The sequence below is a fragment of the Peromyscus californicus genome, unplaced genomic scaffold (assembly GCF_007827085.1).
Source record: "Peromyscus californicus insignis strain IS unplaced genomic scaffold, ASM782708v3 Scaffold_12__1_contigs__length_115047231, whole genome shotgun sequence".
Taxonomy (NCBI): domain Eukaryota; kingdom Metazoa; phylum Chordata; class Mammalia; order Rodentia; family Cricetidae; genus Peromyscus; species Peromyscus californicus.
Window position 1 is genome coordinate 89,334,643 of NW_026294413.1, and position 15,847 is coordinate 89,350,489.

Sequence of the window (15,847 nt, forward strand, 5' to 3'; positions counted from 1 at the left end):
CACAAACTTCTAAGCTTGGAGAGGTCAGACTTGATATGTCTAAGTTCCATGGTGTGTATACACACACACACACACACACACACACACACACACACACACACACACACACACCTCAAGGGTAAGCCATACAAAGACAGCATATGGGCCAAAGATCCTGCAATCAATTCCGTTGTTACATTTCATTTTATTTTGACTGGTAAACTGGAAGTAGTAGCAGGAGGAACATAGCTAATTCTGAGAGGTTGCCATAGCTTAAGAAAGACTTCCAAGTCTCTGCAGACTTCTTCCTTTCCATAAGCTCAGGACTGTCCAATTCTTTCTACACTAAAAAGACAACATCACAATGATAGCCTGTTTTCTCCTTCAGGTTCATTTGAAGCAATAGGTCAAATGATATTGGAATGGTCTGAACCTCCATTTAGACTGTAGAGTTTATCTACTAGATTTGGCAGGTGTATTTTACCAAGCAAATCAGCACACACTACTCTTCACTAGTTACTTCAAATTCCTATCAACTGTCACTGGTACCATACTGGAAACAACAGCCCATGTTCATACACTACGAATAAGAAAAAAACTAAGTATATAGTCACAGTTACTGATACAAAATGAGAGTGGAAAATGGAAGGCCCAGGCACAGATACTGAGGTGACAGCAAAGGAGGCCTGGTCCCAAAGGCTTTAATATCTAAAGGTGCAGATCAAGGGTAGCAAAGGGGAGAAAGGAAAAAAAGGCAGGCCAGGAGAAAAGCTGAAAGCTTCATTCAACAAGGGAATCCAAACCCTGGAGGATGGTTTGGATGCCAAGTGGCTAAGCCTCCTGCCCACGTCCCACTGTGAAATCTGTAATTCTGCAAATAGGAATGCTGGTCTGGTTCACTGCAGGGTATAGAGGAGCCACTGGATCTTTGGAGCTTACACTGCCGTAGCTCTGTGCTACAGACTCTGACTAAAGCTCTGAAGAGAAAGAAGCATTTAAGACCAGAGTTTCCTGTGGACTGATGAAGTTCGGGCAGTTCTTGTGGCATCCACAGTGTGGTACCTGAGAATCGGAGACTATTCAGGACCCAAGAGCCACCAGGGCTGGGAGCTAGCAGTGAGGCAACACGGGTATGTGAGCAGGAGGCCTCATTTTGAAATTATCTGCTGCTGGTGGAGGGTCACGGGGCTGGTGGCTTAAGGGGCAGAACAGAACAGAGTGAAGAGCCTGCGTAAAGAGAAAAACTAGATAAAGCTTGTCTCTCCAAAGAGTTACTATACCAACTACAAACTTAGGGCAGGCCTTTTCATTTCCTTCTATATTTCTGAAGTCTACATAGCCCCAAATCACATGACAAGCATCCTTTATTCAAACCATCATCTGGATGATAAAGAAATCACTGTTAAGCATTTCATTATTAATTTCACTAAATTACCATGTATTACTAAAAGAAAACATACTCCTCGACTTGACAAAGGGAAAATTATTGACTTGGACCTCCAACAGCAGAAGAATCCAAAGCTGGGATAGATTTTTTTCAAGCATAATATTCACTTTCCTTGTTAATCTTCAGGTTCACAGTCAACAATGAATCCAGTTTTACACTTGTTTCTACATCCTTTGCCCTGGGTAATTAAAGTATAATGTCCAGTCAATAAAAAATGAAACCAGTCAAAACTCAAACAGTGACAGGAAGCAACATGTATGTACACAATGTAACTAACATTCCAATAGTTTTCAAACGTGACTTTAAGGGAGATCTATAGATCTTTCAAAACAGCGATTTATTGCGCTTGGGGTCCAACTGGTTTGGTTGGAGCTGTTCCGTCAGTCATGATGTCACCTGTGGCGCGGAGGAGCCCTCTCACGCCAAGTTGCACTTAGCAGCTTGCATTGCTGATCTCCCCAGCCCCACATTCTATCATCATGCAGTCTATTTTGGTGAACCGGTTTAATGATCTTTCTTCCTGAACAGAGGCAAAGCGGTGAGCGCAGGAGCCCAGGGGGGAGGGAGGCGGGGAGAGGCAAACGGAAAGTACTGACCTGAGAGCCAAGCTGATTGGAGCAAGGGTGAGAGCAGCGGTGGTGTGGAGACAAGCAGAAGGGAGAGGGTAGCAAAAGAGAATAAAAGGAGGGAGAGGCGTTAGTTTTTAACAGACAGCCAACAGATGGTACATCAGCAGGTCTTATAACCACGTGAAGGATACCGAAGCAACGTTTATCTAACAGACACCCCCCAAAGCCCTGGGCTCACACCATAAGCTCTTCTGTTGTATATTGTGCATAAGAAACCCCTATCTGCTCTCACACTCATCACACCAGCACAGATGGGACAGAGGGCTGTTCCCACCTCAATACAGTGGCCACATTTTGATTTTTTTAAAGAAATAATTTACAGAGAAAGCTCCTACCTTGTGCCTGTAAGTTTTCATTATTTGATAAAACACAACTGAAATCACTAAGGTCTGGCAGGAAGCAGGTTGGATGGAGACATCCTAAGAGATATTTCCTTCACTCCTAAAACCCAAAGGAGCTGAGAAATTTGGATTTGGGCTCAAGGATTCGAAGTTACATGCTTACAGGGCACTGTATCTAAGCAGTGAGCAAAGGCCCTGTGGGGAAGATTGGTATTGGGGTGCCTCCTTCCCATCAGCCTCCCCGCAAGGACAATGAAACTTCTAAAGCAGAAAGTAATTCCTTTCCATTGAGAAAATGAGGTTCTGACTTTGCCACTGAGGATACCCAGATGCTTGTTAACTGTTTTGTATGTGACTTCTAACATGCCCTTCCCACCGGTCAGAACAGTAGTCTCTAGTGGGAAGGAAAGTTTAGGAGGGAAAGTTATGATCATCTGCCAAGCTATGAGAAGCATGTGGTCGATGTTCATTTTGTTAACCTGTAAAATGCCCTTCAGAAAACAAAGTGGACACACAAAAGCAACACCTGTCCAGCTATCTGCTCACAGGATCCTTGCCATTGTGTGTTGTGGTGTAGTTTTAAGGACATCACATAAGAAAGAAAAACAAATGCTTAGGATGAAGTCTAACCTAGAACATTTCAAACATAAACAATGTCAACTACTGTTGTGGATATTACTCTAACTATGCAAAGATGTATTACATTTGTTTGTGTTGTGGAATATTACTCTAACTATGTAAAGATGTATTACATTTGTTTGTGTTGTGGGGTATTACTCTAACTATGCAAAGGTGTGCTGCATTTGTTTATGCTACATTTGTTTAACTGTGTAAAGGTATGTTGCATTTGTTTTACCTTGCCTGTCTAAGGCACCTAATTGGTTTAATAAAAATCTGATTGGCCAATAGCTAGGCGGGGCTGGCAGGCAGAAAGAATAGGTAGGACGAGGAATCTAGGAATCATTACAGGAGAGAATGAGGGAGAAAGAGAGGATGACACCAGGGGCCAGCCAGGCAGCTGCCAGCCCACAGACACAGAGGAAACAGGGAAGTAGGGCATACAGAATGAAAAAAGGTAAAAAGCCCCAAGGCAAAAACATAGATGAAGAGAAACAGGTTAAATTAAGTTATAAGAGCTAGTGGGACAAGTATAAGATAAGGCTGAGCATTCATAATTGATAATAAGTCTCCGTGTCGTGATTTTGGGGCTAGCAGTCTGAGAAAGCCTGCCACAGACTACAGCGATAAAAATTAAAGAGAAAATGTTAAAGTGTGCACGTGGTGGGAGTGTTGCTTCAACAACGCTTCATAGTTCAGCTCCTCTGGACGGGTGTTTTAGGATCCCACATGTGCCACTTATCCAAGTCAGATCATGGCCATCCTGGGGACTGTGGCAACAAGGCACAGCTGCCATTTCTAATCCTTCGGAATCATAGGCAATTAAGCTGAGGACTTTGGCCAAATGGTAGAAAATCCTTAGCTGGAATAGCTAACACACACTTAAGATGGCTCGGCCTTTCCCAAGGGACTCTTTCACAGGGTCACTCTGTGGTCTTTAGTCACTTGCTACTTGTTTTAAAGAAATTCCTTGGGCTGGAGAGATGGCTCTGTGATTAAGAGCACTGGCTGCCCTTCCAGAGGACACAGGTTCAATTCCCAGTGCCCACGTGGTGGCTTACAACCATCTATTACTCCAATTCCAGGAGATCTGACACCCTCTTCTGGTCTTCTCAGGTACCAGGTGTACATGTGGTACACACACATACAAGTAAGCAAAACACCCATACACATAAAATAAGAACAAATAAACCACCCAAATATTTAAAACATTTCTTGCAATGCAGTGGTCAACAAAATTACTCAGAGGGGAAAAAAAAAAGAGTGCTTATCAAAATAAGTAGAACTACCAGATTTCTCCCCTGTACTCTGAGGCTTTTAGAATATATTATCATACTCTAGAAATAATAACAAAGTTTAAGTGTGCATTTCCAAAGGAGTCCTGAAAGGCATCAAGGACTAATGTGTGTCAGCACATTATTGAGAAAATCAGAAGGGAAAATAATAGCTTCTTTCTCAACATTAGATAAGGTTCTGTTAGGCACCAAAAATCATTTCTCAATGTCCAAATGTCTGATGGCATTAGCCCTCCGTTCAGATAATTAAGCAGTACCTTGTCTTCCGTTCTGATGTTATGTCTTATGAGTGGAGCCTCCAGGGACCCCCGTTCCCCTCCATCGTCTAGAGGGATGTGGCTGAGGACTCAATTTGAGCTCTGAACAAACACCAGGAAAAGCCCGAAGAGATTTCAGATAATTATGCTAAAGGTCACCCAACTGATTCCTTCCCATGGCTGGGACACAAGAAGGCCAGTGGCAGAAGACCTTGCTTGACAACCCGATTAACCTCTCTCCTTCTCGAGGCACCAAGGACTAACTGTGACTCTAAATGAAGTCCGGAGACCAGGATGAGCACTAACGCAGAGGGGCAATGTGTTGTACCACCTCCAAGGTTGGGCCAGCTGCTCAGTTGTGCAGTCTACATGACAGCTGACATCACCACAGGGCAAAGCCATCAGCCTGATTTTGACCAACTCTCAGCTTTGCTCCAAGGCCATGGTCCCTATGGCCAACTCCTCCAGAGCAGCCCACAGTTGAGGCAGAAGCTTCCAGTTGGAACATCAGCATCCAGGACAAGAGCTCATCATAGGAGATGCGCATCAGCTGAAGCATACCACGTACCTTAAAAAACTGAGTCTAAAATGGCTGATGGGAAATAGCATTCTTGTGGAACTATTCACTGGAAATGCCGACTGTATGCTATACAGAATATATCCATAGTGGAGAAACTTTTGAAAATGAGAAGATGAACGGAACAAGAAGAAGAAAAAAACTACCCTCTGGGAGAGAAGCTGGCCCGTGTCAGGGCATCAGAGTCACTCTGAACCTCAACTGTTCGGTTGCATGTGACAGAAGTCCTGGAACATTTTAGAACATGAGCTGCTTCAAAAAGAGGGCTCTTCGCTCTGGTAGGTCACATTACAAGCCAGAGACCACAAACTCATTTCAAGTTCAATATTTTGGTTTTCAAAATCACAAACTTAATTGCAAGCACTCTCCATGACTCCAAAATGGAGATCTATGTCACAATGCTAAGAAATCTTTAGTTCTCAACATTATGAGGTATGAATTTTGTAGTTTCAGCCAGCAAACAGAGATACGAGCTCATGTGCAGAGGACTGCCTGACATAGGAAGATGCTCTGCTGGAATGAATACACATGCAACCCAGCAGATAATGCTTCAGAAAGAGAGGCCAAGGCTGAGCCCGCTTTTTCCCAGGACAGTTCCCTCTGGATCTCCACCCCCATCTCCTTAGGGGCCCGGGCCGGGTTGGGGCTCAGACATTTCCCAGACTGTGTTCTGTTGCTGGACCCAAGATGCAGGCAGGCAGAGACCTGGGACAGAGTCAAGCCCTAGCACATGTTTTATGAATTACAGTGCCTGGGAGGCATCAGCTTTAAGGAGAGGCAAACGCAGAGATAAAGAAAATGTGCAGAAAGTACATAAAGATAAATGCCTGTAAAATCACTGCGGCTTTAATGCTTTCCATATTGAAGAAATAAAACTGTGAATATTCTTGATGATTTAATGGCCACACAGCCCAACTAAGACCTGTTTGTCCAACTAGATAATTAAGCCATTTATATGTAAATGTTTATAGTAGCTGATCCTGATTTTCAATTACAGTTCTCAGGAACTGCTCTAGTGCAGAAAAATGCCTTCCAAACATGCAGTGCGTCACTTTCCCTCTCGTGGAAACTAATGACACAAAGGCAGGGCTCTGGTGGCTGCGAGGCCTGCTCAGGGAGCACCCTCTGGCTCCCTGTGACTTCAGCACTACTGGACAAGGTTGTCTATGTCACGCCTCGGTAGAAGGCGCTGTTCTCAGTGACTTGTTGGTCAACCCTGTAATCTTTGGGAAGTTACTGAACTTGTATAACTCTTGCTTCCTCATGTGTAGAGACCATGATCGTTTCTGTGGGTAAGATTAAGTCCAATATGATACTCCAGGTTAAGTGCTCAGCAGAGTATCTGGCACACAGTGTTCATAAAATATATAAACTTTATTACTATGATTATAATTGCGCTTACTAATAATGCTGGTGGTGTTGTCTAGGACATCATCCATTAGCATCGGCATCACTGCTTCTCGGAGAAGGAGACTAGAAGCTGGTAAACCTGCACTATAGCTGCTTGTCTCTGACTACAGGATTAACAACCAGAAGGTTATTCAACTTTTCAGTGTCTAGTTTCGTAACAAGAAGACACAGTTGTAAACTCTTTGTGATCCTATACTAGCTTTTTATTTCTTCAGAAAAACTGATCCTGAAATGTAATTCCAAAATCGCCATGTGGATAGATATATCTAAAATTAACCGTGGCCCAAGATTTTTAAGAACCAGTAGATTGGCAGAACATTCCTACACTTTAAGATTAAAATGAAGCTCTTAAAGATTTCTTTTTAATTTTTATTTATGCTTTAAATTTTTCTTTTGCATGCATGTGTTCATGTGTACGTGCCACAGCATGTGTTTGAAGATCAGAGGACAAGGCTCCCTCCTTTCATTCAGTGGGTCCTAGAAGTCCAACTTGGCTGAGTGGCAGACACCTTTACCTACTAAGCCATCTTGTCAACCTGCCCTTGAAGATTTTAATTTGCATAGTTACCTCATTAAAAAAGAACTCTGCCTAAGTGCTAAAATCAGTCACACCAAATCAAACTTAACTACAATATCAACAAAAAAAGACTAAGATTATTAAAAGAACTATTCATAAACTTGGTGTTTGGATAATCAAATATAATGTTGAAAATGTTGCTGAAATTTTACTGTGGATAATCTGTCCATTCAATGCCATCAGTTACTACTGAGAATTCATTTGTTTTGGCTTTTCACTCTTCATAGTGAGGTTAGTGTCCCACCTTATATGAAAACTGGGTGGAAGAAAAGCCGAATACATGTTACTAGGCTGTAGACATTTAGCTTTCACAGGATTCATGGCCACAGTGCTGGCCCATAGCAAATGCAAAATCTGAACCCAGGTCTTTCTTTAGAAAAAGCCCATTATCATTCTTGTACAGCCACAGAGACCACTCTGCACATGTCTTGAAGTCCTTTAGTACCTCACAAGTGTCTCTGTCCAAGCTGGCAAACATTCACTGATTTATTCAAAATTGGCTGATCTCTTCCATATGGACTGAATCTAGGGAAACAAATTCCACCTTATTGCAGAACCAATGAGAAGGCCTTGGCAGTTATATAGAGCTACCCAAGAGTGTGCAGAAAGTCCTGTTCTTACAGAAGTATAGGAAAAAGCATTAGCAATAAGCTTATTTTTAGTGACCTGGTTACACATTAATATAATACAGGTATGGTTTATCTCAAAATCTAAAGACGCTGGAAGCCTGTTTTAGACTCATTGTTTTAGACTGAATTTTTATCATGTATACTTAACTCAAGCATATTTAATTCCATCTATTTTTCCAAATAGTCTGAGATCCTCTTAAAAGATAAATTTCAAGGAAGAATTTGTTGTGGTGTGCCAAAAGACATCCAAAAAGACATGAGGCCCCTTCCTCTTATCTTGAATGAAGAAATTCCAACTATATTTCTCCACATTCTCTTTTGCTTGTGACAAACCAAAACCACAAATGTTCATTTTTAATGGGAAAGAACTAAGGTTTCAGATGGTCAAAGCCCAAATTTTGCATACTTTGCTGGTACAAGTACTGGCTCAGAGATGCCCTCAAGAAAGCCAGGCACTGTTTTCCTAGACACTGAAGAAGTCCTTAGCCCCCCAGAAGACAAATCAGGTGCCTATGTAGTATTCCACAGAAACACAACATCATCCCTTGCCTGTCAGGCTATATTCCTCACATACGACTTCTTTCCAATTTGTGATGTGATTGTAAGAGTGTGCATTTCAGATATACTACAACTCAGAATGTACGCCAAGCCATCAATATCTGCTCGCCTTTGACAACTCTAAGACACAGAACGTACCTCTCAAGTTCTGCAATCTTCTTGTCTTTGTCATTCTTCTCATTCTCCACCTCCTTGAGGATATCCAGCAACCTGTCCACTTCTGCCTGCGCCTTGCCACACTCATCACGGTAGTACGATGCTTCTTTGTCAAGCTGTTTCAGTCGGTCTGCAAACTCAGGGTGCATCCTGGAGTCATCTTCAATATTATGTGCCTTCAACATTACATTTGTAAAGAATGTAGTTAAGACAATGATTTAGAATAACAGATGGTGTAGTAACCAATGGCCCAGAAAGTAACTTTGGAGAGAAAATAACCAACAAGAATTATGGGTATTCTGTCAGTGAGAAGGCAAACTGGGAGGGAAAAGCCATGTACTTCAGCTACGTTAGATAATATCAACTTTAAAGTATATGCTAGTTTCCCATCGGGAGGTTCTTCTACTACTGATGCTTTGTTATGTTAAATTTTGCTACTTTTGACTTTTCCTTTTCATCAAAATGTATGGGACAGGTGAAGGAAGAGACTAGAGTCTTTGTTCTTGTTCATTCAATAAGAAAGATGGAGACAATACAATTCCTCACAAGACAGTTTACATCAAATGCTTCCATTTCCAACTCGAGAATTAAAAGGCAGAGTGGTAAATTGTTTTCCAAGGCCCAGGAAGGGCACATGTAGAACCAGGCAGCCTTTAGGAGACTGGTTGACTGAGCACCGAGCATATCATCCTAATGAGAAATACCAACAGAAGTAGCTTGGAATGAGACTTCTGGAAGTAAGAGGGAAGGCTTTCTAGCTAACAGTCATACCCATAAATTCTCATTTACTTGAAGAGGTTTAACCTAAACCATGAGGAGATGAGGTTGGTCATGACAAGCACACAGACAAGAATCTGCAAACACATGCATGAGTGGATAGCAGCTGTACACACCAGAACAGACACAGTCAAGAACGAGCAACATCACTGTAGAATAATTTGCAGCCAAAGTATTTGTAGTTTTGTGTGCATGTATGTGTATTATAGTTGTGTGTGCATGTGTGTGTGTGTGTGCACACACTTGTGCATTATAGTTTATTTTTCCCAAAATAAACTTTTGGCTGAAATATTCCCAGACAGATGAAGAAACACTGCACTGCAATGTTTTGCCTACCCCTTGTTTCCCTTTATTCCTAATTGGCTTCATCAAAGAGCAGGCGGGGAGAAAACAAGCAGTTTAACAATGGTACACGTTCAACATAGAAAGTTCAGAGAAGTCATACATGTATGGTTCTCCAGAAAATCCGCGAAATAATAAAACATCAACAACTGATTACACTTAAGTTGTTTTGCTTTCCAGGTATGTGGAGCACATCTCCACTGTGCTTTTATGCACTTCTTTTTTTTTTTTTAATTTCAGGGAAAAAACAAGGCAAGCAAGCTATAGCTACTGTGGAGTTAAATGGATCATGCATGGTTAGAAAAAGTAATACTAATACTACTGTTAGAAGGTTGACAGTCTTTGCAATGATTTAGTAAAAAAAATTCAAAAATTAGTATAAATAAAATAAATTTCTTACTCATGACAAAATCATTTTAAATAATATTTTTGCATGTAACATATTATTTAAGCATGAGGATAAAGGGGAAATAATTTTTCATTTTCTTTAAGATTTCCTTTAGAAATAAATTCAACTATGAAAAAGAACTTGTAAAAATCCACCAGTCCAACATACTATTAAAAACTGGTTACTCCCTTTTATCAACAAACCTCAAAAGCATTTTATTCTTATCTAGTGTGCACTCTGGGCCTCTTTGGAACAGATTATTATACTTTTTAATTATTAGTAAAAAAAGATACATGAATTAATATGCTTTTAGGAGTTTGTTTCTGTAATAATTATATTTTTATATAAGGTAATTAAATAGCTTAACATCTACTCTAATAATTTAGAGAAGGTAATTTCAGTTTAAAATGAACTAACTACATACTTCTATCTGTGATAAAAGTGAATTCCAATACTTTTGTGGCAGAAAAACATAGTTTTTAAATAGTTAAAATATATATATTTTTATTTCTTTCCATTGTTAGACTGACTTTCCAGTATATTATGACAACTAAAAATCCTTTTGTATCATTCTCAAACTCTCCAATCAGTGCCATTAAGATCTTAAAAAACAATGAACTAAGTAATGAGTAATTAGAAACATATTAAATAAACATATTTTAGAGTTAAAATTTCTTTCCCATCTCTTATGTTTAAGTTTGACAAAGGGTTAGTAGTTATCCATGATAGTCCATTATTTCAAATTACTTGGATTATTATTATTATTATTTTAATGAGCAAATAAATAATTAGTAGCCATGAGATATCAGTTCTAAATCTCAGTTTGCCCTGTCCTATGTCAGGAGGCAAATCAAACAAACATACTTTCTAAGGACAATGAAAAACTACAAAATGACAAACACCTACAAAATAATATTCATGTTCTGTTACAATAATTATTTTGTAATAATTCCAGGCATAAGACTTGTCGTCCAGCTAGTTTAATAGGTTTGTTCAATTTTTATCAACACACACGTTAGAGAAGCCTCTGGGGTAGGTTTAGGAAGAATGGACAGCCTGGTCCTGATAGGTATCCATGTACTTTGATTCTGAGGATGACAATCAAGGCCAATCTTTAACAGTGGGTGTAGATGTTTATACGCTTTTCAGCCAAATAAGTGAGTATGGATAAAAGACTCATGGGATGCATAGACAAACAGAAACCTAGGGGGAAAAAAAAAACCTGAATCTTGAAGATACCACTGATGACTTTATCTAATGCTAAAGGTAGATCATGTTATTAAAGCCCATTGGCAAGTTCATAGCTGGCCTAAATCTGTTAGATAAATCTTGGAAATGCTAATAATCCTTCCTTTTAAAATGACTATACAGCTTTCATGAATACCAATGTTTAAAATCCATCTCTCTATATCCCACACAGGACTACTGATTTCAAGAAAAGGAATTTATGTCAAACTACCTTCAATCCTAAAGAAGAATTAATTCTTAGAGGGGCTTTTTGACAGGCATGGAAATAGATAGCATTATAAAATGCTCACAAAAATAGAAAGCTTTAAGAAAGAGTCATATAAGGACACAAGGAAACTCTTTCTTGGATCATTGCTTGGGGTTCATGTAATGACAATGACAGTTCCTAACGACTAGGAAGGTCTGTGAGTTCCCAGTCCAGTCTAAGAAAAAAATGCAAAAAATTTCCTGAGAGGTATTAGAATTAAGTAGCTCTACTCAACATGAATTGCAACTGTGTAGAGGACTGGCTGAACTTTTTAGTCAGTAGACAATGAAAGTGCTGTACTGACCCATTGCCATGGGGCCAGTGCGACACCCCAAAAGCTAGGAGAGGAAAGTGGAGTAATAGAGCTAATGCTCCCTTCAAAGTTCTAAGGCAAGAACCACCTCTAAAGATGGAGAGATAAGTAGATGGTTACTTTTTCAAATTAGGACAAAAGGGGCTGCATCTACACTGGATGTAGCCTAACATATCCTAGCGACTGCAGGCAGAACATAAAAGGATTTACATTTCAATGTCGCACCATTGTAACAAACAGCTACCATGGCATTATTCTTCTGTATTCAAGACTTAAGTGGAAATGGACAGCAATCATTTCTTCTTAAGGACCTGATGGTACAACAGGAGCTTGTCCAGCTGAGAACGGTCTCTTCCCTCTTAAGGCACATCAATTTTGTGTTTCTACTTTTAAGTAATCAGGAATCTAATTCTTGAAAATACAGACTGGTATTATATTTTTCAGAATTTGTTTATCATGAATATGACCAAGAATACTTTCACAAAAACGTTCCTCCAGTTACTAAATATTCATTCATTTGTTAACATATATATTAAATTTTTGAGGTCATTAAAGGCAAATCTGGGTATCAAGTTCTGTCTCAAACATTTCTAGACTCCTTTGGAGCAATTCTCAAGGGTACTGTAGAAAAACAGAATATTGGTAAAAGACAGGACAGAAATGTCAGTCTTACATGCAAGTCCTGTAAGTTTAGGGTTCTCAACACTGTGTCTCTTGGACTTCTGAATACATAGAAATTCCCCTACAAATGGTAATAAAAACATGGTTGGAAGTCTCACTAATGTGGGCCACAGCATTTTGACATGAACTGACTTGGAAAGCCTGGATAAAGTGCAAGGGGAAGCTGATACTGACTAGGATGAGCAGTACATTGTGATACCTAGCTGTTATCATAACGAAAATTACCAGAACTGTATCAGGAACAAAGCAGGATTTTAGCAATTGGTGTATCTCAGTCAAGGAAAAGAGTGATTAGCTCCAAAGTTGGGAGCTGGCAAGTGTCATAGTCACACATCTCAAGCTTATTTGCACTTAATCTTATAAAGGTTGGACACTGATTATTTTCAGTGAAGTACTAGTCCATAATTCCAGATGTCTAAAAAGGAAAGCATTAACTTCAGTCCAGAGCCCTGCTGGGACACAAGACAGGGGACATTCACTTATAATATTATATAACACTCCCTTGGAAATGGACCCTAACAATTTTTAATAAAAAATTATTTCCCTCAAAAACAATGATTAGTTGTAACCATAAAGTACAAGCCAATTGTTAGGTAATGAAGCTGTTGATTTTTCATCCCTGCTGCTTCTAGACTTCAGCAGTAATTTGCTAAATTTATGCACTGTGAAAATATGATTCTCAGTTACAGCACTCTGCTTTCTCAGTGTCCATAGACAGGATTTTCAACATTCCTTTCAGATCATAATAGCAGGATGGGGTGTAAATAATTTTAGACATTGACATAATTCTAGGTTATGAATGAAATAGACTCATTAAGGTTTATAGAACTATGACATATTATAAAACTTAAATTTTGTTTCAAATAAAAATGAATAAATACCAGACATAATTATTAGCCCTAAGTAATATATTTTGAAAGCAATAATGATATATCTTGGAATCTTGAGTTTTGTTGTTCTAAAGGAAATTATTCTTTCTAAAATTCAAACTAACTAAATTCATAACATTCATAATCAGCATATTAGAACTCTGCCAAAATTTCTTTTTATAGATGAAACAAATATGATACATATAAATATAAACAAAAACTCCAAATATACACAAAAATAAAAAAGCATATACTAAGCACATTTTAAGATCCTTCAAATAAAAATGCAATTACTAACATAATTCCTCTTAAATCTGGAATTTCTGAAAATTAGCAACATTGAGAACTAAAGGTATTATCTAAATATTCTGAAATAGAACATGAAGTAAATCATTTCATTTGGAATATTATTTGAGTTCTTTTGACATTGAAAGACTGTGTCATTTGTTGGACATGTGTTTGTGTACATACATGCATGTGCTCGCATGTACCATCTATATTCCATAAATTATATCTCAAATAGTTATAAATAGTTGTAGTTTTCTACCATGTCACAGAATATTTGTTTAAGAGTGAATCAAATAGTGTTCAAAAATAGACTTTAGAAAAAGGATGCTAAGGTTAAACAATGGTGGTAGAGACATTTATAATCACCACACCATGTCCCTGGGAATGGGACATACTAAACGAGAAGGCCTTCCTGAACATTAAGAAGATGTTTTCCTCTGTGTAGAATGGAAACATGCCTGAGTTTTGTTGTTGTTGTTTTTGTTTGTTTCTTTTGTAAATCTTTAAATAAAATGAGAGTCCTGTACAAAGTAAGTTTACCAGAGATAGGATTTCAATTGGATAGTGACTGGCCAGGAGAATCTCATGGGAGCAAATCAAAGGGGTTTCCAGTGCACCCCTGCCAGCAGCAGGGTGGCCTCAGTGCCCCATAGCAACAGGGTATTATACAAAGCCCTCAATGTGCCCAGAAAGGCTAAAGATTATTTTAAAGTATATGAAAGACTCCTGGACACCATCTCCAAGGGTACTAAGGCTAGAACCAAGACAGCATTTGAAACCAATGATAAACTCTATTTCTTGTCTAGCATTAAAACTAAGGAAAAGGATTCAGCTGAAGTTAACCTGCATATATTTACCATGACAGGACAAAACTCCTCCAGGATCGGAGGCTGGCAGTTATGTGAAGAAAGGTTATTATTAGGAGAAGTAATAAGGACTCAAAGGCAAAATTTTAAGTCCCTGTGAAATGACATTAGCACGTTATTTATCAGAATGGAGCAGCTACAGTAAAAGAAAGAAAGTAAACGTTTTATTTGTATTCCAGAACATATTTGCAGAAAGACTTCAAGGCCAATCCTTATTTACCCTGAGTGTAGACACATGGACTTATTACTAACTATAGAATGTTTTCTTTTTCTTTTTGTTTTGTTGTTGTTGTTGTTGTTTTGTTTTTTTGAGACAGAGTTTCTCTGTATAGCTGTAGCTGTTCTTGAACTTGCGTTGTAGACCAGGCTGGCCATGAACTCACAGAGATCTGCCTGCCTCTGCCTCCCCAGTAGTGGGATTAAAGGCATGTTGACACCACACTCGGCTTATGTATAATATTCTTATGCATTCGAAATGACTATAGTAAATTTAATAGAAGTGTGAAAGTGGCCATATTCGAAACACACACACAAGAGCAAAAACTTCCTGGGTATCAATATCTGGTTAGAAAACAAAAGGAGTTGCTGTAACAGCTTAAAAATTATATATGTGTATATGCTTCACAACAGCTTAAAAAAAAATACCCCAGGCCTGTAATAGAAACACGTCAAAATTTCACTATAGAAAACCACTTAAAAAGAAAAGTTGGATCATATTTATAAGTGGTAAGAAATGATATTAGAAATGTATCATTGGCTCAAACTTATCATAAAGGATGAATATAACTCAATATAACCAGCAACTGTGATTTTTAATTGATAAAAGTGACCCTGAAATTCACCTGGAAGGTTAAAAAAAAAAAGCTAGGGACTCCCGAACAAGACAGGAGAAAACCAGGCAGAATCAGCTTAGAATGTGCTCCATTAGACGTTTAACTATCGGTCACAAGAGCTAAGATTCTGACCCACCAGCAAGAGACACAGCTAAAACTGAACTGTAGCACAGGAACTGAGACCTTCATCCCTCCAAGAGGGTAATACACAAAACAGTGGCTCAAAATACAGATGGTACAAGGTGTATTGCTATTAAAAAATAGCATCAAAAATTTAATACATGTGAGTGAAATCCGAGAAGGACTTCAAAGACTAAAGACACGAGGAAATTCTAAAAAATAAAAATAAAATAAAAGAATCCCACTGGTCAAAAGCTCCCAAACAATTCTATTTATTAAAAATTAAATAAAATTGTCATAATATGAGAAAACGGTGCTTATAGAACAGAAAACAACTCACATGGACCAATGAACAAACCAGTAAATTAAAGACAAGAACTTAAATGGCCACAGAAACTAATT

The 15,847-nt window shown here is 38.8% G+C and overlaps 1 protein-coding gene across 16 annotated transcripts in view; it reads right to left on the reverse strand.

Annotated features, from left to right (window-relative positions):
- Erc2 (ELKS/RAB6-interacting/CAST family member 2) overlaps nt 1-15,847 on the reverse strand; it is a 906,926-nt gene that overhangs the window by 434,639 nt on the left and 456,440 nt on the right. For all 16 annotated transcript variants that reach the window (XR_008217165.1, XR_008217166.1, XM_052733784.1 and 13 more), the window contains one exon: nt 8,456-8,649. Coding sequence is in view for 14 of the 16 variants with exons in the window: in XM_052733784.1 (XP_052589744.1) it covers nt 8,456-8,649 (194 nt within the window). In the remaining 2 variants the exon portion in view is untranslated. The remainder of the gene's footprint in view (nt 1-8,455; nt 8,650-15,847) is intronic.